This window comes from Linepithema humile, chromosome 2 (genome assembly GCF_040581485.1).
Source record: "Linepithema humile isolate Giens D197 chromosome 2, Lhum_UNIL_v1.0, whole genome shotgun sequence".
Taxonomy (NCBI): domain Eukaryota; kingdom Metazoa; phylum Arthropoda; class Insecta; order Hymenoptera; family Formicidae; genus Linepithema; species Linepithema humile.
The window spans coordinates 28,716,890-28,738,735 of NC_090129.1; the positions used below are offsets into that span (position 1 = coordinate 28,716,890).

General features: G+C 39.5%; 1 protein-coding gene and 1 long non-coding RNA gene across 4 annotated transcripts; one reads left to right on the top strand and one right to left on the bottom strand.

Moving 5' to 3' along the window:
- Nucleotides 1-585: 585 nt before the first annotated feature.
- wdp (windpipe) lies at nucleotides 586-21,816 on the bottom strand. 3 transcript variants are annotated; one of them, XM_012359638.2, is made up of 3 exons: nucleotides 21,411-21,816; nucleotides 7,390-7,439; nucleotides 586-4,335 (listed from the first exon to the last, which is right to left on the bottom strand). In XM_012359638.2, exon 3 carries the CDS (start codon nucleotides 4,316-4,318, stop codon nucleotides 2,282-2,284), a length of 2,037 nt encoding a protein of 678 aa, XP_012215061.1. In that variant the 5' UTR covers nucleotides 4,319-4,335; nucleotides 7,390-7,439; nucleotides 21,411-21,816; the 3' UTR covers nucleotides 586-2,281. The 3 variants fall into 3 exon arrangements, with proteins under 3 accessions (XP_012215061.1, XP_012215063.1, XP_012215060.1); XM_012359640.2 differs by lacking the exon at nucleotides 7,390-7,439; XM_012359637.2 differs by lacking the exons at nucleotides 7,390-7,439; nucleotides 21,411-21,816 and adding an exon at nucleotides 5,030-5,107.
- LOC136998039 (uncharacterized) lies at nucleotides 5,116-8,434 on the top strand. The gene is made up of 3 exons (XR_010888618.1): nucleotides 5,116-5,271; nucleotides 5,693-6,374; nucleotides 8,147-8,434. It is a non-coding gene; the product is annotated as an uncharacterized lncRNA (long non-coding RNA).
- Nucleotides 21,817-21,846: the final 30 nt, after the last annotated feature.

Consider the following 21,846-nt stretch of genomic DNA (forward strand, 5'->3'; position numbering starts at 1 on the left):
TCGGCAGACGCAAGATGTCATGGAGTAATTATGTAGCGGTACCGACAGTATTAAAAACGACCGGTCTTACACGGAAGTCGCGTGACTGATATTTTGACGGTTAGCCCATAATCAAGTGCTGATTTTATGATTTATAATCATTCAGACGTTTCGGAGATACGAACACACGCATCTATTGATGCAGTAATATTGCATATTTCTACAAAGCTGCAATTTACACGCTGTTATCAATAAATGTGATAATTGTGAAGGAATATGAAAGTTTCACAGAAATATAAATATGTTATTACCACATTGTAGACATCTTACATATGTATGTGTGTGTGGACATATCTTTTAAACATTCAAATATAATATTAAATTATAAAAATTAATATTTAGAAGCTAATCAAATATTTTTATATCTCGCAGTGAGAATAATCTTTTCAACTATCTTTGGACTGTCGAACTTTCGAGAACAATCGTGAGAATTTATCAAGATTGTTAACAGCAATATGTGTAAAATAAATAATGCAACACTGACGTATTCGGTGACATGAAGAAAGCGGTCAAAGATGGCCCGTGACGCACCATTAAAATAAATGATTCAACAAAAAATAACACTCTCTTTTATTGATTAAAGACTGAACATATAAATAGAGTCTTCACTGAGCTGCTTATTTCATCGCTTTACCCTAATTAAATCTGACGATGTGTATCGTTGGGCCAAGTCGATCTAACGGGATCCGCGCTATCTTAAAATTAAATCATATACGCCGTACAGCATTCGACACATTTGGCTTAAAGAATCGTACGTAGAATAGTAATCGATTACGATAATATGATAACATGTAGGCGCTTCGTCACTCCGCGCGTAACTACCGTATGACGCGTCCATTTGACTGATAATCGCGCGATCAATGTCCATGGAGTACCCGTCATACGTGTGCACAAAGTGCGTCTGCCCTCTTTCGCAAGATCCCCGCATTAATCTGCGCTGTGAATAAATATGTTAATGCATAGAAAATTTCGAGTCGCCGCCTTCCTGGAACGTTTCTGTGGCCGCGAAGGAATTGTCTCGGACTGGGATCGCTATAAAAGAAATAACATGATAACAGAATATTACGTTATATATTTTCTACGCCGTGATTAATGAGTCCTATAATGTTACCTGTAGCGTTAAATCGTTCACCAAGCACTCGCACTCTGTAAACCGTCCCAAAGGTCATTATTCATAATTGACAAACTCCGCTTCTCATTGAATTACAGATTCTTCGCATCTAAGCGCGTAAACTGCATACCTAAAACGCCGCACTAGAGCTACAAAGTGCGCGTTGGCAATCCGCGGCTCGATCGAAGGACGGCGTAAGGTCGACGCGGAGTGCAATCTTCGAAGTTTCGTAATAGAAAAAAATATGGCAGAATAGTGGAATGCTCCCCGAATCTCACTTAACATACACAGCGAACATTACCGATCCTCGGATTAATCTAAGGATCCTCGCGATGCAATCTCGCGCGACAACGAAAACCGTAAGGATTTCTCGGGTGTCCCTGCACTGGCGCTCGCAGGACACGCGAGATCCGTTATAGGAAGACTGACTAGTGTACTATAGTGTTAACCTCGAACGTAACTCCACCCGCGAATCCGCCACGTGTGGCGTATATACAGAGTGTCCCAGGTGTCGCGCTACTTTCTCCCGATCAAATTAAGAGAATTGGCAATTAATTTCCGAAAATAGACGAAATATGGATAAAAAGGCGTATTTTTATTTTGAAGATCAAATAATTTCACTTCGTTCAAAAAAATCATTTAATTCGAAATTTCAGTGTTAACATCCAATGTCAAGAATTAAGGAATGTTTGACGAGATGATGTCAGAAGTAGAAAAAAAAAAATATGCGATACCCGGAACATCCTGCGTAAAGTATCGGCAAATATATACACACATAGCATTTCGTGCGTCCGATTGTTCGACGAAGCGGCCCGAGGTTACACCTGTGCCTCAGCCGTCTATCGCACACCTTCAGCTTCCCGCTCGAAAAATAAGTGTCCTTCGCCACTGCGCGGTCTCTAAAGCTCGATAACCTTTCGCATCGCGAAAGTCCATCGCGAGGAGGCCTTCCGCATGTAGGCCTAGGAACAATGGCATTATTACAAATCATCTCTCCCCTTCGTTCCTCGCGCTACATATACGTCTCTGAATTTTCTCCAGTCGACGGAGCACGGTCGATCGATTTCACACAGTGTTCGTTATCCCGTGGACTTGTTCGCTATCTCGCTGGACCCCCTTCGGGACAGGGCTTCATGGCGTCTTGACTAGATTCTCACCGGCCATCGTTCGCGTGATGAGTATGGGCGTCTTTGGCACACTGTCGGGATTTTCCTGCAAGGTGATCTTCACTCTCTGAGCGCCGGGGCTGAGCGGCGGCCCGTTCGGCTCGTGCTTCATCGGCTCGCTGTTCGTCGTGATCGAGGACTCGGAGGGCTGCGCGGGACTCGTCCTGTCCGCGAAGAAGTTATCTCTCAGGGAGTTCACGTCCACGCGCGGCCTCTCCTCGTCCCTCTCGTCGTCCTGCGAAGCGATCAGCTTCCTCGGCGGCTTCACGGGATCGTGATGATCGCCGGCGCCGTTGTGAGACCGCGGCGTCTCCTGGGTCTGAAGATTCTCACTCTCAATCTTGTCGATCTTCGCGTTATCGTTCTCCGGGGCGCCTTCCACGAGGGGGACGCTCTCGGCGTTCCCGTTGGAGGTGATCTTCGGTTGCGCGACGCCTCCGGCGTCCGGCAGGAGTGACTTCTGCATGTCCTTGAGCTCGGTGCCGTTCTCCACGTCGCCGCGCTTCCTCTTCTTCCTGCAAATGTCGCCTCTGTACGCGGCGATGCCGATAAGCGTCGCCACGACGGCGAGCAGAATTGCCAGCACTACGTACGAGCCCATGCCCTTCTTAGGCTGCTTGGCCGGCGACACGTCCGCCTGCTCGTCGTTCAAACTGTTCACCTCGGCCTTCACGTTACCCGCCTTGTCGTCGCCGCCGGCGGCCTTCAGCACCTCCACGCTTTTGACGATCGGGACGAACGCCGTGGTCGCGTCGGTGGTGACTTGCTCCGACTCGATCGAGTGAGCCTTGTTCGACTCTTCGGTGGACGACGCGCTTATAAATTGCTCCTCCTCGAGATCCGGATCCTTCGCCTCCGCGGCCGTTGTGGTCTCCGTCGAACCGAACAGAATTTCCCACAGAGCTTTCGTGATCGACGTGTCGTCGTTGGTGCTACCGTTGTTCTTCTCGGTCCTCTCCTCGTCGTAGTGTTCCGAGACGCCGGCGCCGGATCCTTCGCCGGAACCCTCGTCCTCGTCGCCGGAGCCGTACGTCGGATAGAACAAGGAGTTCTTGATCTCCTTCGTGTGCGACATCTCGGTCGTGAACTGCTCCTTCTTGTCCTCGTTGTCGAAGAAGATTTCCTCGTCGTCGTCGGCCCGCTGTGAGGCGCTCGTCGTAATGCCGACAGTGCTCTCCGCGGGCGCGATCGACTCCCACTCCTTCGTGGGGGATCCGGTCGTGGAGTCCAGCGACGTGGTCGGGACGGGGGTCTCGACTTCCGGCTCCGCCGACTTCCCGGTGCTGCTGTTAATCTCCTCGTACTCGACGCTGTTATCCTCCTCTTCGGTGGCCTCGTCTTCGAAATCCGTCCCGGATCCCTCCGCTTGATCGTTCTGCATCTCCCGGTCCTGCTGTTCAAGGCTGCAGACGATCGTCGCGCTCGGTTTCATCAATGACGTGCCCTTCATGTTGCCGGGGCCCGCGCACACGATCTTCTTCGACAGACTCGCGCCCCTCTGCACGACGAGGTCGCGGACCTTGAGAGTGGCACAGTTGCACTCGATCGGATTGCCATAAACGTCCAGATGCTTGAGACTTTTCAGACGCATCAGCGCGGGCGGCAGCTGCCGGATGGCGTTCCTACGCAAGTTCAAGCTGCGCAGGTGAGTCAAGCCTTCGAGAGAGGCCAGTTCCAGATACTCGATACGGTTCTCGCCAAGATTCAGGCTCTTCAATTTATTCAAGAAGCGAAAACTTCCCGACTTGATCTTCTTCAGGTGGCCGGCCGACAGATCGAGATGCTCGAGATTCGTCAGATTGTCGAAGAGGCCTGGAGTTAAGACGTCCTGCATCACCGGAACCTGCAAGATTTCCAGATGACGCGCCTCAATGTTCTCGAGGTCCCTTAGATCGTCGCACCGCGCCTCGGTGCCGTTCTCCAGATCGCAGAGTCCTCGAGTCCATCCCGATTGCTGGAGGAGAATCAGGAGGAGCGACAGCAGGTACGGCGCCGCCTGCATCTTCCGATCTGATTTATCTGCAACAGAGAATGCTCGCACGTGGGTAGGCTCGCCGATAATACGACGCGCGCGCACGCTCGTCGTGCGCGCCGGTTCGCGTTTCGCGAGCGACACGCGGTTTTATGTCACGCAATGAATATTCATGATGAAGACAGCGATGAAATGGTATCGTTATACACCTCGCAGAGATGAGCAGATTACGCAATTCGGTTTTCAGGGACGCATAACCGCGCCTTACGGCGCCAAGGTGCCTCGTAACGGCGATTATCAATAATTCCGAGTGTGACAGAGAGCGTTGTGCAGAATCGCGCGGCGAGCGCCGCGATGGCCGATGAGCGGCCGAAAGCAGGTCACCGCGATGGAGCGCACTTTTAAAGAGTTAAATTGGACGCGCGCGCGGTGTGTATAAGCGCGCAAAAATAGACAGTAATCGAAATACACGACAAAGCGTATCCAATAACGAAACACCGCTTATTACATCGCCCGCTTCCGGTATAACGTTTCGTAATGAACAAGACCCGTTATTTGTTGTTACTATTACGCTGCACTTTGTAATGGCCTGCAATCGCGTACGTGAAAGATTGCAATTTTCATGGTCCGCTCGAGCAGCACGAGAATGAAAGTAAAATGAACCCGGCCCGACTTCACGCAGATGATTATCTAATGGCTGCAATTAGCGCACACACGTCCAGCCAGCAGCCGGGTAATTACCGTTCCAACACCTGCAAAACATCCAAGCGAATCGTAGTCGCGCGCGATGTGTTCGATACTCAATTAGATCGAGTTGCACCGTTGCGACGGCGAGGCGCTGATAAACCGCGCCCGGCCACCTACGTGATTCTTATCAGCATTATTGTTATCACTGCCTCAAGCGCAATCGTCAAAGTGGAGCTACAGATAAGAGGCGAGTCCGGTACGAATGCGATGGAATATGAGTTCGCTTGCGTTGAAAGGTACGACGATTCAATATTTCTATTAGTCGCCGTAATAACTCGCACATTGTTCGATTGCATGCAGTGAATCATTTGAGACATACGTCATGCATTGTGCTCAAAGATATTTTTCAATTCACATAGCTCGATTGCTTTTGGCTGCTGCAAAAATATATTATTCAATCTTTTGTAGAAAAATAGAATATATAAACTACGTAAATCTTCATAAAATGTACGAACTCATACATATTTCGAAATTCGAAGAAACAAAATAGAAATATTCTTCAATTGAGTACATATAAATTACAAATTAACACAAGTTGACCAAAAATATTCTTTTTCAACTAATATGTAAAATAATCGCGTGCACATTTGCCGAAAAAATAAACATAAAAGTTCTACATATGTACGTTTAGAATAACACAACGATGCTATTATACAGATTTCTATAGCGCAAAGCAAGATGCATAGTCGACCGTCTGAAGAAGGAAAATTTATCGGCCTGATGAGGCTCTCTTTCGCCAATCTGAATGCCTCTTTCGAGCGCTAAAGCGTACCACGTTGAGCGTTCTATACATAGACAGCAGGACGGAGGGCGAACGGTTTGGGCATGTTATTTGCATTATTTTGCATTCTAGCCGCGGTGTCGGTATAATGTGACGTCATTTCCACGTATAAAGTGTGAATGCGAATGAAAGAATAGAAGGCGGCAACTCGCACTAAGACGAACGTTGAACTCTCATGATCGATCACAATCGCGTTTAATTGAGTGGCTGCATGTGCGATTCGACGACGCGTTCCTCGCGCGTTAATGATGCCGCATGCAGAATTGAAAAAGGGTGTCCCTCTCGCTATCAGCCAGATAAAGCAAATAATGGATCCCGTTATGCCAACCAAAGATACCGATAAGCCGATACTGATTTCACGCCGTTGCGTAACCGGCGCTCCACGGCTCGCTTCGAAATCGCGCATTCGATTCACGATTAATCGCATGATCGACGAAGGAAAATTAGTAAACCAAATTGGACTTTTCAGAATGTATTAATCAGAAATGTGTACAAAAATGTATGCATAAATAACGCGTCGCATGATAACAAGCCAAGCAATAAAAATTAAAAAATGAGGTAAGAAACGGTACTTTTTTAAATATTTGCGTATTTTTTTACACAATAAATGCATAATTCCAATCATAAAATCTTTCAGCATACAACTACTAACAAACTCTTTCCTCTTTTCATATTTTTTTCATCGAGGGAATAAATTATGAAAATTTATACAGATTAATTTTTAGATTAATTATTACGACCATTATAGGTTTCACGTAGCGCGTGCAGATCTTTGACAAACAGAAAATAATTTCGTAGTCTTGCTCAAACGAGGAGCGGCTGGCCAGCGGCTACAAGCGTGGCTACAATCGCAAGGCAGATGCAAAGCGTTTTCCCGACTTAATCTTCAAACGGAAGCAATGCCCTACGGGGTCTCAAGTACCTTTGCGCGACGCGATGAAAGACACTCGCTCGGAGGGGTTTGCGTGATCGCGTAGGTGGAGGCAGGTCATGGCCAGTGGGTCCGAGAACCCAAGGGGGGGAAAAGGGACAACCCGGCTATTTCCACGCTCCGCGGACGCATCCACGACGGTTCACGAAGAGCGACTTCCCGTAATTCCGCGAACGGTGCTTCCGTAACGAAAGCATACGGCATGGCATACGGACGTTCCACAATGACGCAAAGTCTTTTTTCGGCCTTGATTTCTCGGAACGGGAAAAAAGAAACGAACGCGCGCGTTTGTACAGCCGAAAGTGACGATGACAAAAATTTACATCGCGCAAACATTTCCCTTCGGCGAGCGACGCCGTCTATTTAAAGTTGCATCAACGTGTTTACGCTTTGCGTAAGACACTGATGTTGCTAATTGAACGCTCAAACGCGGGAGCTGGCTGCGAAAAGTCGGCCAGCCGGTTGTGTCGCGGTGCAGCCGGCTAAGGACTATTTCATGGGGATTAAGACTAATTTTATGCGCGACGATGCAATTAATTAGTGAAACGCATAATGATAATCGTGACCAGTGATTAGAGCAACGCATTCCGCCTCCCTTCCTCGTGTCGTGCAACAAATATAATATCTCAATCGGTCACTTACAACTTGTTTACTCAGATTCGATCGTGAAAACGCCGTGATCTCGGGGGCATCTGCAACACATGAAACGGACAAATAAACTCATTAGGTTCGCTGCTCGAGCGCTATTTGAGGCACCGATGCGCGTCGATCGGCTGGATGATCGGCCGATCGGCGGGCGAACGACCAACCGAGAAACGAACGATGGTAATCGAAGTGCAAATGAGCGGCGAGCTAATCCACGACGTCAATCGATTTCAACATCTGCGCGCAGCTTAGCCTTTGTTCTTTCGCCATTTGTAAAGCGTCCGTCTCTGCGGCACGCTATACGCAATCACTCTGGTGCGTTACGCGCAACGCTCGCGCGCACTGATCACGGAAAAGCGATTCGCGACGGTCTCCCGATCGCGATCGCGGTATCATTTCGCGAGGAATTTCGTGTTCGCATTCCAGATCGGCACGTACGTAATAACGCAATAATCCACTTTCGAGGCTCTCATGTCAATTTGCCCGCCGGGACGTTAAATCATTCGACTGGATTTAACCCGCCGCGAACGGTCACACTTTCGTTCTCGTTTCTCTCCCCCTCCTGCCTCCCTCTGCCCCTCAACATCCCCCCCCCCCTGCCACTCCTCTTGCGCAAGATTCGTCTCGCGAATTTTTCCCAACCTATTCCCGTCTATCGCTCGTCGCTCGCTGACTCACTTTCCAGGCGCGAGATTTCTAGTCCTTGACTTTCCGGTTCCTGGGTCGCAGCGCATAATAATAATTATTATTACAGCACGGCTGTTTCTCCGGATTTTTGTGGCCCGCATCCTTCGCCGCTTCGCAATCGAGCCGATTGCAAAATGTCTCCCGATTTGCGCGTGCTCGTATATTCGACACGCTGTGCTTCTCCCGAGTTCAAGGGGCAACCCCGATTACGATGCCGATTACGACGTTCCACGTCGCGATGTTATGTATTTTATTTAATGCGACTTATCGCTATCGAGGCTAGAGGCTATTCCTCATTTTAATCGAATCGCCCGAACATTTTATGCCGCACGTGCCGATATTATTCACATTATTCCGTGCGTACACGCGCGGATAAATAATAAATAAATAAACGACTGAGATTGCAAGATTCTCCGTTGCACCGACAATTCCAAACGCACTTCGAATAAAAAACTGCAAAATCAAGACCACCTTAAAATGTCTCGATATTTCACTAAATTTATATAACGCTTTGCGCTTCCGGAAGTTTTTAATTGAAATTTTTAATTCTATAAAACTACAATATTTAAAATTTTTAATAATTACGAATTTAAAATGATTTTAAAAAATAGATACTTCTGCTTCGATCGCTTTGCGTGCGTGAGTGCTTTGTATGCGATCACGCCATATCTCGCGCGAATTCAGCAGAAAATTCGTAACAAGCGATACACTGAACATATACGCCTTGCTGGTTTGGTTACGGCTCGGTTTTTGCCAACTCCGTTCTTAACGGTACTGTCGCGTCCTCGTGGTCCAGTTCGCCACGTGTTTCCACGTGAGAGCCTAACGATTCAAGAAGTTATTCGTACACTTTCGTACACAGGTAGAAGTTAAAAGTAGCTGCGGCAGCGGCTTACTTAATTCCGAATGTCATTTCGAATGTTAATATGTCATCCAGTAACTCTGCTCAATCTTCATTAATTTGAATAATCTAGTTGTAAAAAGCTAATAAAAGTCGCAGAGCTAAGTGTTCGAAATATTAATTATTCATTAATGTACAATCGTTTCGGCATGTTGAATTCGGCCGTCTTCATTGAACGCAATAAATAAATAAAAATTTATGACGTCATATCAATACCATTAAACCGCACGCGAAACAATATAATAAAGTCTATTTCGGACTGATAAAACTGAGGCTGTCATTTTACATATAGTTGGTGAAAAAGGCAACGCAATTATTCATAATTATTGTGAAATCTTAAAACTATCATTGATCAGTTTCGCTTAAATTGTAAATGTAAACCATCAATCTCAATGCAACGCCGATTATTTATAAACATGTATATCATCCTGTCAAACTTTTAAAATTTAATGTCATCGAAGTCAATTTCGATTATAATTCAAATAGTAAAATAACGTCCCACTTTATTTGTTCGATTTATTTTTGTTACTTTATGCGAAAACTGAAACTACAGAATGTTAGTCAAGTAATGTCATTGTGCGTGAATAATTTTCATATTTTATGCAAAAATTTATCGGGATTTCAAAAAAGTATTAATTGAATCATCAAATTAATTTGCAATTTAAGAATTAACTTAGCTCTAAGCAAATCTAAAAAATGTATAATTATAAATAAAGAATAATACGAAAGGATGAGTAATTTCTTAAAGTAGTATATATAAGAATGCGATTAATCGCTCGCGCATGAATGGGTTATTATTAACAGACTAATATCGCACTGTTGCTGTTAACGAACTCTGTGCCATATAAGAACAGCCGCGTATCGCTCGTGGAATAATGCTTCACGCATAACGGTATCTTATTCTAGGCCGATTAAGGCATTTTGTACTGAATTGTATTGAATTAATCAGTTATCCACATTTGTGTTATTTTCAAAAGAGAGACGCTCCAGCACAATAAATCATTATTATTTGCAAGTTTCTCGGATGCAATGTAGAAATGGCATCAATCAATCACATTATACAAGTATCAACAACTAGCAAGATAATTTGATGGTCGATTTTTCTAACAGTCTTTCGAAATTTCTTTTTTCAATCCGTACTGATTCGCTCTTCTGTCTGCAGTTTAATTTATGAAATCATTCTGTTATCATTCGCGACGACGTTGTTCAATGATATCGATCATATGTGACTACATTGTCGGTCGCGATCATAATCCATTTAGATTGGACTTTGATCGCAAAGTTAATGTACAACTCTGTGCATCAACGTAAGAGATTTCTTTTGATGGAAAGATCTTCCAGCTTATCTTTTTCAAATTATAAAATTCTTTCATAAATTTTCGATACTTTTAACGAAAAATAATATCCAGAAAAGAATACAATAAATCATGAACTATTTACAAAAATTTATAGACAAACTGATAAATAATTTTATATAAAAACTAATTATATATATTTAAAATATATATATATATATATAAATAAATACAGTGTAATAAAAAAATTCGGGCTTTGAACATATGTCTCTCTATCTTATTGATTGACTTAAATTACGTTTAAATTGATCTTCGATAAAACATACCAAGAATCTCGCAGCAAATTGAATTTACAAGTTTGTAGAGCAATAAATTGGCTATGCTCGCTGCGAGAGTTTATGTAGATAATAAGCAAAGTAGATCTAAGGAACTATAAGTATAAACGCTCTTTAATGTACGTAATATATGAGTATCGACAGAAATAGCGCAAAGCTCTTCCGAATAGCATGACAAAATTCCACAAAAAACTTTGAAGTCAAGTGTGATCAGCGCTACTTTGAAGTCGATGCGCAATGATGATAACGCGGTTAAATAATTCGAAAAAATATATTTTTACGATTTTAAACTACCATTATCATTGATCGACATAAATCTAAAATATGACGTATGACGTATTTCAAGAGAATTTTTTATAATTAACAAGATAAATTATGAATAAGTTGCACTTTTTGCAGACCATGCATACTTATATTCTCGACAAATAAAATAAAAAATGATTTATATCGCTTAATAGCGAAAAAACAAGTTATCATATTAATTACATGTTGTTGTGCTAAAATTTAATTCTTGCGTCATTGCAAGCAATTTTTATATCATTGCGGCAAAAAAAAATAAGAAATGAAGAAGAATAAAGTAAAGTAGCAATAATATGTTCAAAATCATACAAGAGAAGCTTCCTTTCTCGCATAGATATCGAAGTATCAATATCAAGCATTCGTGCAAAACAATTAGCAGGCCACAATGTGCCAGAAATCACACTAGATGAATACGTTAGGGTGGGATAAGTCAGTCAATCCCGAGTAATCACGAATAACAAGATTCGCGCCGCTATCGAGTCTTTCTAAACCGCGTATGACCAACTCGATTAGTGACGATCGATCGATTTGTGCGAAGCGCAGCCGCTGCGGTTTGCGTAAACTTTAGGAAGTGATTGCAAAAGAAATAGAATTCAGACGACGATGGAGCAATAGCTATCGGCGTTGAATTCAGTAAATAGAATTTAAATTTATTTATTTCGAAACAAGTTCTTACTTTCTTTTATGTACAAAAAAATTTCTTCTTTTGTGTGCTCTCTTTTTTTCTTAAAAAAATTGATGAAATATTCCTCGTTCTCTAACAAAATTTTTCAGGGAAAGAGAATTTGTTATAAATAAGAGTTATAATTATCATTTTAAAGTTGATTAAAGAAGATATTTTACGCGAGACAGCTCTTTTGTAAAAATTAAAAATTTTTTCGTTTTTAAGAATCACACGATTCTTTTTGTCATTATTCTCTTTTTTCATTTCTGATTGCTCTCACGAAGCTTATCAGATTGCAAACTCTGCTGCACTCGTTCGTCTCATTTTTTAATAGACCATTGATAGCAAGCAAATGTTTTTTATCGTGTCAGCGGAGCGAGGACACTCGCGCAGGTGACTCAAGATCATCGTCGTGCGAAGACCATGTGCGCTGGTCGTCGTTGCTGAAATAATATCCATTGCCTGCCAATAGAGGCAATTAGGAACAATGTCTCTGTGCTGACATACATTCCGCGACGAGACCACAGGCACAATCGTTTCAAGCGTCATTCAAAAGCCAATTCAGACGAAACGACATTTCTAACGTGTTTTCTAACGAGTCGTCGTATCGGTCAACGTGCTTCGGTGCTAGTTGACAGACTCCTAACATGGCAAATGTCGAATTCGCGACGAGTTTTCATTAAGAAATATCCCGGAACGAAATTTTTGTGATATTTATTCATACTTTATACTAGAAAACTTTTCAAATTAACAGCGCTTAACGTATAAGATAAATGTTACACACATAGTGGCCAGACATCATTCTTTAAGATAAATTTTCTATCAGAATCTCATTCCCATTGTTTCGTATAGACAATAAAGATTAAAATTTACTTAACAGAAATAAAACCAAAAATTACAATTAATTGATAGTCAATTAAATATATGCCAAAAATATTTTTAATGAGATGTTCTACTTATCTGCACTTATTTTATTTTAAATGTGATTAATTAATTTAAAAATTTTTATCTACTTAGTGTTAAAATTAAAGCAAAATTAGAATAGAAAGATTTAAATTTAAGAAGCATTTATCTTGACTTCAAAAAGTAGCATTTTTTTAAATACGTAAGTATTCCGTTACCTTTTATAAAATGCCTTTTTGAGATCGTTGTGTGTTAACGTGTAAATATAAATCTAGTCGGCCTTCATTCTTTCATTGCGTATAATTCTTGAAAAATAGATTTATTGCAATTGAAAAGCATTGAGTTTCTTTCATCAACCATACGGTAGGTAAAAATACAACATAAATAATAAAATTTGTGCAACTCTTAAAAATAATTACAAAATGGACACTAAAAGTATTACGTTTTATCTTAATAATCACTCTTTACCTTATTTAATTAACGTCATTTAATTAATTGCTAAAATAACAATTCAAAATACTTTTACAAAAAGATATATAAGACTATAATTTTCTAAAGTTTCCTCCTCTTTACTTTTACTTGAAAATTTATTTTTCCACACTTTTGAGTAAGAAAAAATAAATGAGAAAATTGTAATACCATACAAAAAGTATTTTTTTTAAATATCACTATTTATTTTGTCAGCTGATTCACGTGTCATCAGTTCGATTTGCATAAAAATCCGACTTAAATACCGTGCTATTAGTGTGCCGGTTGAAATTCCTCGTTTATACTCAATTGGTCGCAGGGTCAGTTAAAACCCGGAAACAATCACATTTTGCACCTTGGTTGTCATGCAATAACAGTGATGTAACGATTGTGGGTATTGCGTCGAGTGATCGTTAAATATTTATGCGCGATTTGTGCAGGAAAAAAAGCTAAATTTTCAATTATTATTTATAAGCAATTATACACGAATTAACGCAGTTGAAAGAACGAAAGATGCAAATATTGGAAATTCAAATATTTATCTTTTTAGACAAGTATGAAATATACATTTTCGTCATTAGCTTTTTAATATTTTACTTATTTCTTATAATCTACTTATCATAATTATTTTGTTTTGTAAATTTTGCATCCTAGAAAAGTTTCATTAAAAAGCAAAACAAATATAATATATATTTTTATAATTTGTAAATGTTACTATATTTTTTTATACCGCCCTTTATACTAGAATAACTACTAAATAATAGAATTATTATTTCAAATTCCATTTTTATCAAGTCAAAAATTAAATATTAATTACAAAATACAATTATTACTTAAGTAAACGTAATTATATGTTATGTTTAAAATTATTTAGAGTGATTATGTTGTCTCACACACATTATGTTAGAGTAATTATGTTGTTCCACAAAGTTACTATATAATAATTTTTAATTGTATGACAAAAAATGTTAATGCAAAAAAATGATAATGATTCTGTTTTGAGAATTACCGATGTTACACTGTATTTACATTAATAATCCATATCTGTTTTTCCCACTTGCTGTTAAAGTAAATAGGACTATTAGTCACATGTTCTCCGCTAATAATTAAGCGTTATCGTTCACGCTCACCGGAATAAATTTGAGGCATGTAACATTGTGAAGTGATAGAAATTTTACGGCGGCATATTCAATTTAGAACCGTATTAATTATTTCCCTATTTCTATCTCTCTTATTTAACGATTTGAATATTGAGCTAACGATCAATAAATCGCAATTGACCATAAATTTATTGCAAGCGTAAGTAATAATTCATTTCGAATTCCTAAATTTTTCAGTTTTTTAAATATTTGAGAAATTCTTAGAGAAAACTTGTACAAGTTTCTCGTCTTTCTTTCAATACTTTCCATTCTCTTTGCGAAATAGTTACACATCTATTCAAAGTGCGGCTTATTAATTAGAGGTCGATGACGTTTCTCCGTTCGCCAGATGATTCAAGATATTCCGTTCACATTGGTCTATCATGCTGCGTTACGTAACGCCGTACATTGCAATGCTATGTTAGAATTTCACCTGTGTAACTTAAGGGCCTTGGGCAATAGCGATCATTTCCATCGTCCACGTTTGCTTCTCAGACCGTAAACCTATCTATCGGCATATGCGTATATAAAAAGATTTGTACGCTAGACTGTGTAAGATGGAGAACGACAGAGAGAAGCGATAACGGGAAGAGCTGGCGAAGAGAATATACAGGGTGTGCTATATATTCCGCGCACTCAACAGTTGCTACACGAAAAGTGAAAGTTAAGAGAGACAAAAAAAAAGAGATGAGAAGATTGATAGACTCGTACGAAAGCCGAATCGACCGTGAACAAATCAAATGCTCCGCAGAAGACATTAACGATGATAATAGAAGTGGCTAGTAGCATTAAATCAGTTCAATCGAATAAAATAGTCCGCAGTAACGTCCCAGGAAACTGCGGAGCAATAATCAAGTATGAAATAGCCCGGCTATTAAACCTGTTTATAGCTTGAGAACGTTGCAAGATAACAAAAATTCATACAAATTCGAAAGTAATATCTCTTACAGAAAACAAGTGTGGAAAAATATTGATTATGCTTGTTTTATCTAAACTTTTAATGTCAAAAATTAATATATTTGTTACTTATTTTTTCTTAAACTACAAATAAATTATTAAAAATTAATTAAATCATCGAAACATAATCTTAATAGAAAGAGATATAAAATATAACGCAAAAAGAAAGAAAAAAGAAAAAAGTTGAAGATGATCGGAATATATGCTTATCAAATTCAGAAGAGGAAGTGAATAAAAAGAGAAAAAATAATAAAATCGAAAGAACGATAAAAGATACAATACAAACAAATATGTAAAAGGTTACAGGTCACGTCTGCCGTCTCTAAAATATCGGCGTTGCGACCGTCAGAGACGACCTTCACCACACTGAAACCCAGTTAAAGAAATATCTCACGCAAATCGACTTAATTCTCCATTTTTCTCCGTGTCTACCTCACACCATCGGTCACAATACCCGCCGCCTTTTTCTCGAAAGGCACGTGACCTCCCGAGAAGTTCACGTGCATGACACGTGCGTCATGAAGCCAACAATTTAAAATTCGCGAATTAACACGGCATTGCCGAGTAATGTGAATGGCATTTAATGAGACGTGTTTTGATGCAATTTCAAATACCGCTGATTCGCGAGGTTAAGCGAGGTTCCAGAAAGATCGAACATATCCAATAAAGTACAAAAATAGCAATATCGAGTTTACATATTGAATAAAATTAATTACCGTTGCATTATTTAATAAAAAAATGTCAATCGCTTAATTAACATTGACGCAATATCTGATTCACTTACAGAGAAAGATGATTCGCTTCCATATCACGATGTATAAATAATTTGCGCAGTGCAGAAAAATACATCGTCTATCGCGTCTCAAGACGATCTTTTGGCACGCACAGATTTTGTTCTTGAATCAAGCGTCAGATATAGAAGTTCAAAATTCGCGTAAAAGGTGACGGCCGCTGTGAAAGATAAAGTATGACTTGTTTGATGTGCGGAGCGGGTTACGTTATCACGAATCGATAAACACGCGATAAGAGGTACGCGAGATCTTGAGAGGAGCAGTAAAGCACCTCGTACGATTTTTAAATTGCGAGCGACGCGATATATTATCGCGTTCCTTTTTTTTTGTTTGCAACACAATCTACAACGTGTCTTGTGGAAAGTTTTCATGTTCGTTGATATTTTTATTCAAAGCCCAACACATTCACCGTAACTCACGCATGATTAAATGCAACGGCAAATACATATATCAATCGCCAAGCTTATGAATGTTAAAAACAAGAATCCTGACAAAAATTATGACCATACTTTAACTTTCATTAAAGCCAATCGCTGAATATCAAGATACATAAAAATTGCACTTTTTTATTTTGACCTCTGGCTGAAAAAAAGTGTGGTCAATAAGAAGAATCAATAAGAATCATCATCATGCCGATGATTTAAAAATAAGCTACATAAATTCGCGTTATTAAGTCTTTTAAATCAATTTCAACACTCGATTTATTCAACGTTGCATACGAACGCATTTTTTTCCGATTCAGCTTTTTATGAAATGATATATTATATCTTCCAGTGTAAATAAGTTTCTCTCCTAGAAACTGTATGAACATAAATGGTTGCGCTACAGAATAATGGTATCGTCGGAATAATAATGTATACATTATGATAAAAAATGTAGAAATAGCATCTTTACAACTCGATTACGTCAGATTTGATTATAAAAACAATGTTTTTTTATCGAAGTAAAACATAATGCCACGAGTTAAAAGTTTAAAACCTCGACCTTATAACAAAAACATCCTTGGAGCTATTCTGACGACGTTGTTACCATACACGATCCCGGAAAAAGCTACATATGTTTTTGCTAGAGTCTATCATTTATAAGTGCTATAAAATTTATGTATCTTCTTTAAACATTGTCTAGATAACATTAATATAAAGTTTTCTTATGTTGATTCATAAGTAATGAACGTGTAGAAGACATCAATTGTTTCGTATCTCGAAACGTAATTTAAATAAGAAAGGGGAAAATAGGGGGAAATAAATAACGTTTTAGCGTTGACACAATTGATAAAATAGTTTCAATATAAGTTCCAGTGTCGTAATATTAATAAAATTATTATAAATTATTATCTTTCTCTCAAATGCGGACTTTATTCTAAACAAATATAGTCCTTAAACGTCACGTTTGGTACGTGAATATTTTTGACTTCAGGCTATCATTACATCGTTTGCATAAATTACATGTAGAGAGAGAATTTGCACAATGTACATGTGCTAAAACGTCGTTATCTCCATATAGATATACCTGACCAGCACGTCGAGTCGTGGAAACAGCTCACCAGTTTCCACATTCCCGATGTTGCTGCGAGGCGTAACGTCGAAGTGAAGATACAACGTGGCGTACCGTAACGCCGCGCGTGCATACGGATGCATACGGTCGTGGCGCGACGACTGAAAAGGTAAAGGTGGGTTCGATGACGTCGCGTGGTCGTAAACACCTGAGAACTCGTTATCGTGACGATATAGACGTGCCGAACGTTGCATCGGCGACTGCCCGAGCTGTGTTGTAGATACAACGAATAGATGCGTGGAACAAATAATCCGTGGCGGCCTCAACGAGGAAACGTTCGCGACTATCCGATTTCGATATGTTATAGTAGAACAGGTACAAAATAAGAGATATGCATTTTTACATACGCACATTGTAGGTGCAATAATTGAAATAAAACGCAAAGCAAGTTTATCTAAATACCATTGAGAACATGAAGATATTTAGAATTCTTATCATTTTTAAAATTTTATAAAATAAATATAAAAGTTCAACGCAAAAAATATTTATATTAAATCTATTTTTTTTTTTTTGTTTTTTTTTGCTTAATTTTTGAAATACTTTTTTTCAAGCTAAGAAAGGAATGAGTATTGCTTACAATTAGAGCATTTGTTTCCATTTAGTTGAAAGTTAAGATTGGAAATATGTTTGCTAACGACTATCTTTTATTTACAGATATTAGTCACGAAAATGATTAAACTGTGTATTTTTTAACTGTTACTTCTCGGATAACGAGTAATCAGACGAATAACAACTCACTTGTCCAAAAATAATACGTTTAGGTACATTTATTACTTCTGAAATTGACTGGAAATGCGTGAACCGATTTCAAGTATCTAGTTTGATGCTCATTAAATTTTCCAATAACTTATTGATAAAGTATGCTGAAGTAGCATCGTGACCGCGAGCGGATATAGATAGCATGTTTTCTATTTGTCATTTGCACGCACACACAGTCCGATCGCGACGAAGCCGAGGGGAAAATTTAATATGTCATGATTGCCCGTGTTTTCAATGCCTGGCAGAGTACCGCGACCGGTAAGTGAAAACGAGACAGAGAAGATGCGTAAACGAGAGGAACGTGCAGTTGCCTCTTAAAAGCGACACGTGTGCGCGCGGCGTATTTGCGTCATGTACTCGGGAAATCACAAGATTGCTTTAAAATTTGATTTCATCATGTCCCGTGATGGATCGAAACCGCGTATTCAAAACCGCAACCGGGAGGATTTCAACCAATTGAATTGTTCAACGCGAGCCGATTGTCAATCTTGCGACACGTCGCCGGACAGCTCTAACTTGTCATTGCGTCGCCGGACGCGCGAGTATTGCATCGTCAAGGCCGCCAGAGATTTAGTTTCAGGCTTTTAATTTTCTCGAGCGTCGATGATCCGACTTCCACGGCTGGATTTACGCCGCTCGTGGCTTAACCGCCACTTCTGATTAACGTTGTTATGTAATGGCATTGCCCGACGCGGCCACGGAGTACCTGAGAGACTACGCAGGTATTCACGTGTACTTAATCTTCAGAGAGCGGGCGCACTCAGCCGGACTGATCCTCGCATACTTGCGTGCGCGCGTACGTGCGTCGTAAAGATACCACAGATTTCCATGGAAAGCTGCCACTCGCACTTAAGAGCGAGACTGGGAGATTCACGCGATTAGAGTCTGAGAATTTTCGTGCGACTTTCCCCGCATGACGCGAAATATTTTGGAGCTGCCGCCGCGACGATTTATGAGCGGTTTAATCGTTACTTCACTATTAATTCGGATTTAAAGTTAACTGAACTTCACGCTCCAAATGTGTAGTTTCTTTCCTAGCCTTAGTCTTGGAGGAAAAAAATTTTTGTACAAAAATTTTATTAAAACATTATCAGATTATCTAATATTAATGAAAACAGGAAAATTTATTGAAGATAACTGAAAGCTCGTTCAATTGTCAAAACAAGTGTTATGTACAATTTCAAAATTGATGAAACAATTAGATGTGATAATGTATCAATTCACATCGCTAACGGTATGTTAATCATCAATCTTTCAATTACAAAGAATAAAATTTCTCATTCGTGTCTTATCTAAGCCACGTGTCACAAACTAATAAGATCCAGAAAAAAAACAAAGTGAACAAGAGCAATGATTTGTAAAACGTGCCGTGCTAGAGACTGCACTTCCGAAATCATTTATTCGCTGAAAAATTATGTATACCTGGCGCCCGATACGAAAACGTGACGGATCGTGATAATCAAATAAGACATATGCATACATGTTTTAAATCATCCTAAATCACGCTCTGATAAGCACGAGGTATTTTGACTGTATGATAGATATGCGACAGAAGATTACAAACAAGTGCGAATCAACTTCTTCAATCTTCTTAATACATACTGATTGTAAAAATAAAATAATAAATCGTTATTTATGAATCAATTATTCATAAATTATTCATATTATTTATATAAATTATAATATGATAAATTTTTAAAATATTTTTTAACCCCTTATATAATATTTTATACCTCAATCTTTTTAATTTCTTACATAACTTTGTTAAAAATTTTTTATTGAACCGCGTCTTCTGTAAGACACATCACGAATAAAATTATATACATAGCTCATAATACATAAACCATTAAGCAATAATGTTCATTAATTATTAAATGCTCGTTAGTTATGTCAGTCTAGTGATATTATTTATTATGTAACAATCGATAGTAACGAATCAAAAGGTAAAAGCAGAATATAAATGAATGGAATTGTAAATGAATCGATCAAATAAAGGTGAATCAATCAACGAATATGAAATCATTAAAGCAGAGAAAGATAAATTTTCTTTCTGGACCGATTTAATGACTTCGAATAGTGATTGATTACTTGAACTTTTTGAATTGATTGACCATTTGATGACTATAGCATTGGCCATTTATAAAGCACACAAAGATCTATTAAAAATAACGTTACTTGCAGAAAAAGAGTTTTATTATTGGATTTCGCAGAAGGTAGGGTGTGATTATAATAATCTCCGGAAATTTTATGAACATCCACTTCGATCTGAAACAAAGACAATCACCATTCTGACACGATCCTACCACGAGGTTGTGTTATTTCACTTTCATTTTGTTCTAATTTTAGAAAAACGCGCAGCGGTCATTAAGACCGGAAATATGGGTTTACGGAAAAGTTCACAGAACGATACGAATAAAGCGCTATCTTATTGCAGCAAAAGTAGAAAACTATTTGCCATGTTAAATAAGAACAGATAAATACTATTGAGTAAGTTATGTTATATTATTAAATATTTTAATATTTTTTTAAGTAAATGTGAATAATAATAATGTAAAATTATATATAATTATATATATATAGATTATATAATTTAATATAATATGTTTAAATAATAAAAAATAAGATTTCTATAAAATATTTAATTGGATTACAATTTCTAATTTTAATTATCTTATCATTAATTAAAGTTTATACAAACATACTATAAACATAAACTCCACTTTAAAAGTATCTTATTATTTGCATATTTTTGACATTATTTCGCCAAATATTTCAGAATTCAATATTAAAAACTGGAAAAATATTATGTGTTAATTTAAAATTCGAGGAAATATTACGTGTTAATTTAAAATTCTGCAAAAAGGAGCACGCCACATTCGAACCATAGTCTCCTATGAGATTAAAAAAAAACCTTTGCAAAATACCTCATGTGCATAATGATAAGAAGCGCAATAACGGTGTATGCCGATTCTTATAGCTCTTAAATTCCCACGACTTTGTCACGTACGATCTTGCGTCATAAAAGTAATTCATTGACTTGCTCACGCATAAGGGGTTCGCACATACCTACACACGCGCACATCCTGGCGCGCACATACCAAATCTTTAAAAAAAGAATAAAGTCACGGAGCGCAAAAGCGTAATCTGCACAGTCTCTGCCGGTACTCCCACCGACACCTCCTACACGTGTTCTCTCTCTTCTCGTCTCTCTTTCCTTCTTTCCTTCTCAAAAAAGCGCAAAAAAAAAAAAAAAGGAAAATCTTACCAGTAACAGTATCCCAGTATCCCGTTCTCCCACGAACGCAATCGCGGTAATCCGCCCTCGCGTCCACTTCCTCGCGTTCGGCAATCGGCGAGCGGTCGGAAGAGCAAGCAAGGAGAAAGCAGAAGAGTTTCCGCGGCGGAGCGAAATGCAAGGGCTGCTGGTCACCGGCGGTAGATTTTTCCACGCTCGTACTACTCGCGGGTCGTTCGATCACTCGCGGCCGAGGTCAGATCGCAGGGTCCGACCGGCGGGAGAAAAGCAAGTTCAATTGCGCCGGGCGCGCGCGCGCGCTCGCGATTGCGATTACTCGCGCGAGACTCGAATCGGGCGGCGAATTGGGCGACTGCTCCGCGGCGGGATCGAAGCCGCGAAAGATACGATCTATCGCAGCCTGAGGCCGAGTTAGGACTGTGGACTCTGACAGACCGCGACTCCG

Bases quoted from the DNA above. Each gene is read 5' to 3' on its own strand.
- wdp (XM_012359637.2), bottom strand. From the start codon at position 5,051: ATGTTTTGCAGGTGTTGGAACG. The intron at 4,336-5,029 runs GTAATTACCCGG...TCTCTGTTGCAG, and splicing joins GTTTTGCAGGTGTTGGAACG to ATAAATCAGATCGGAAGATG.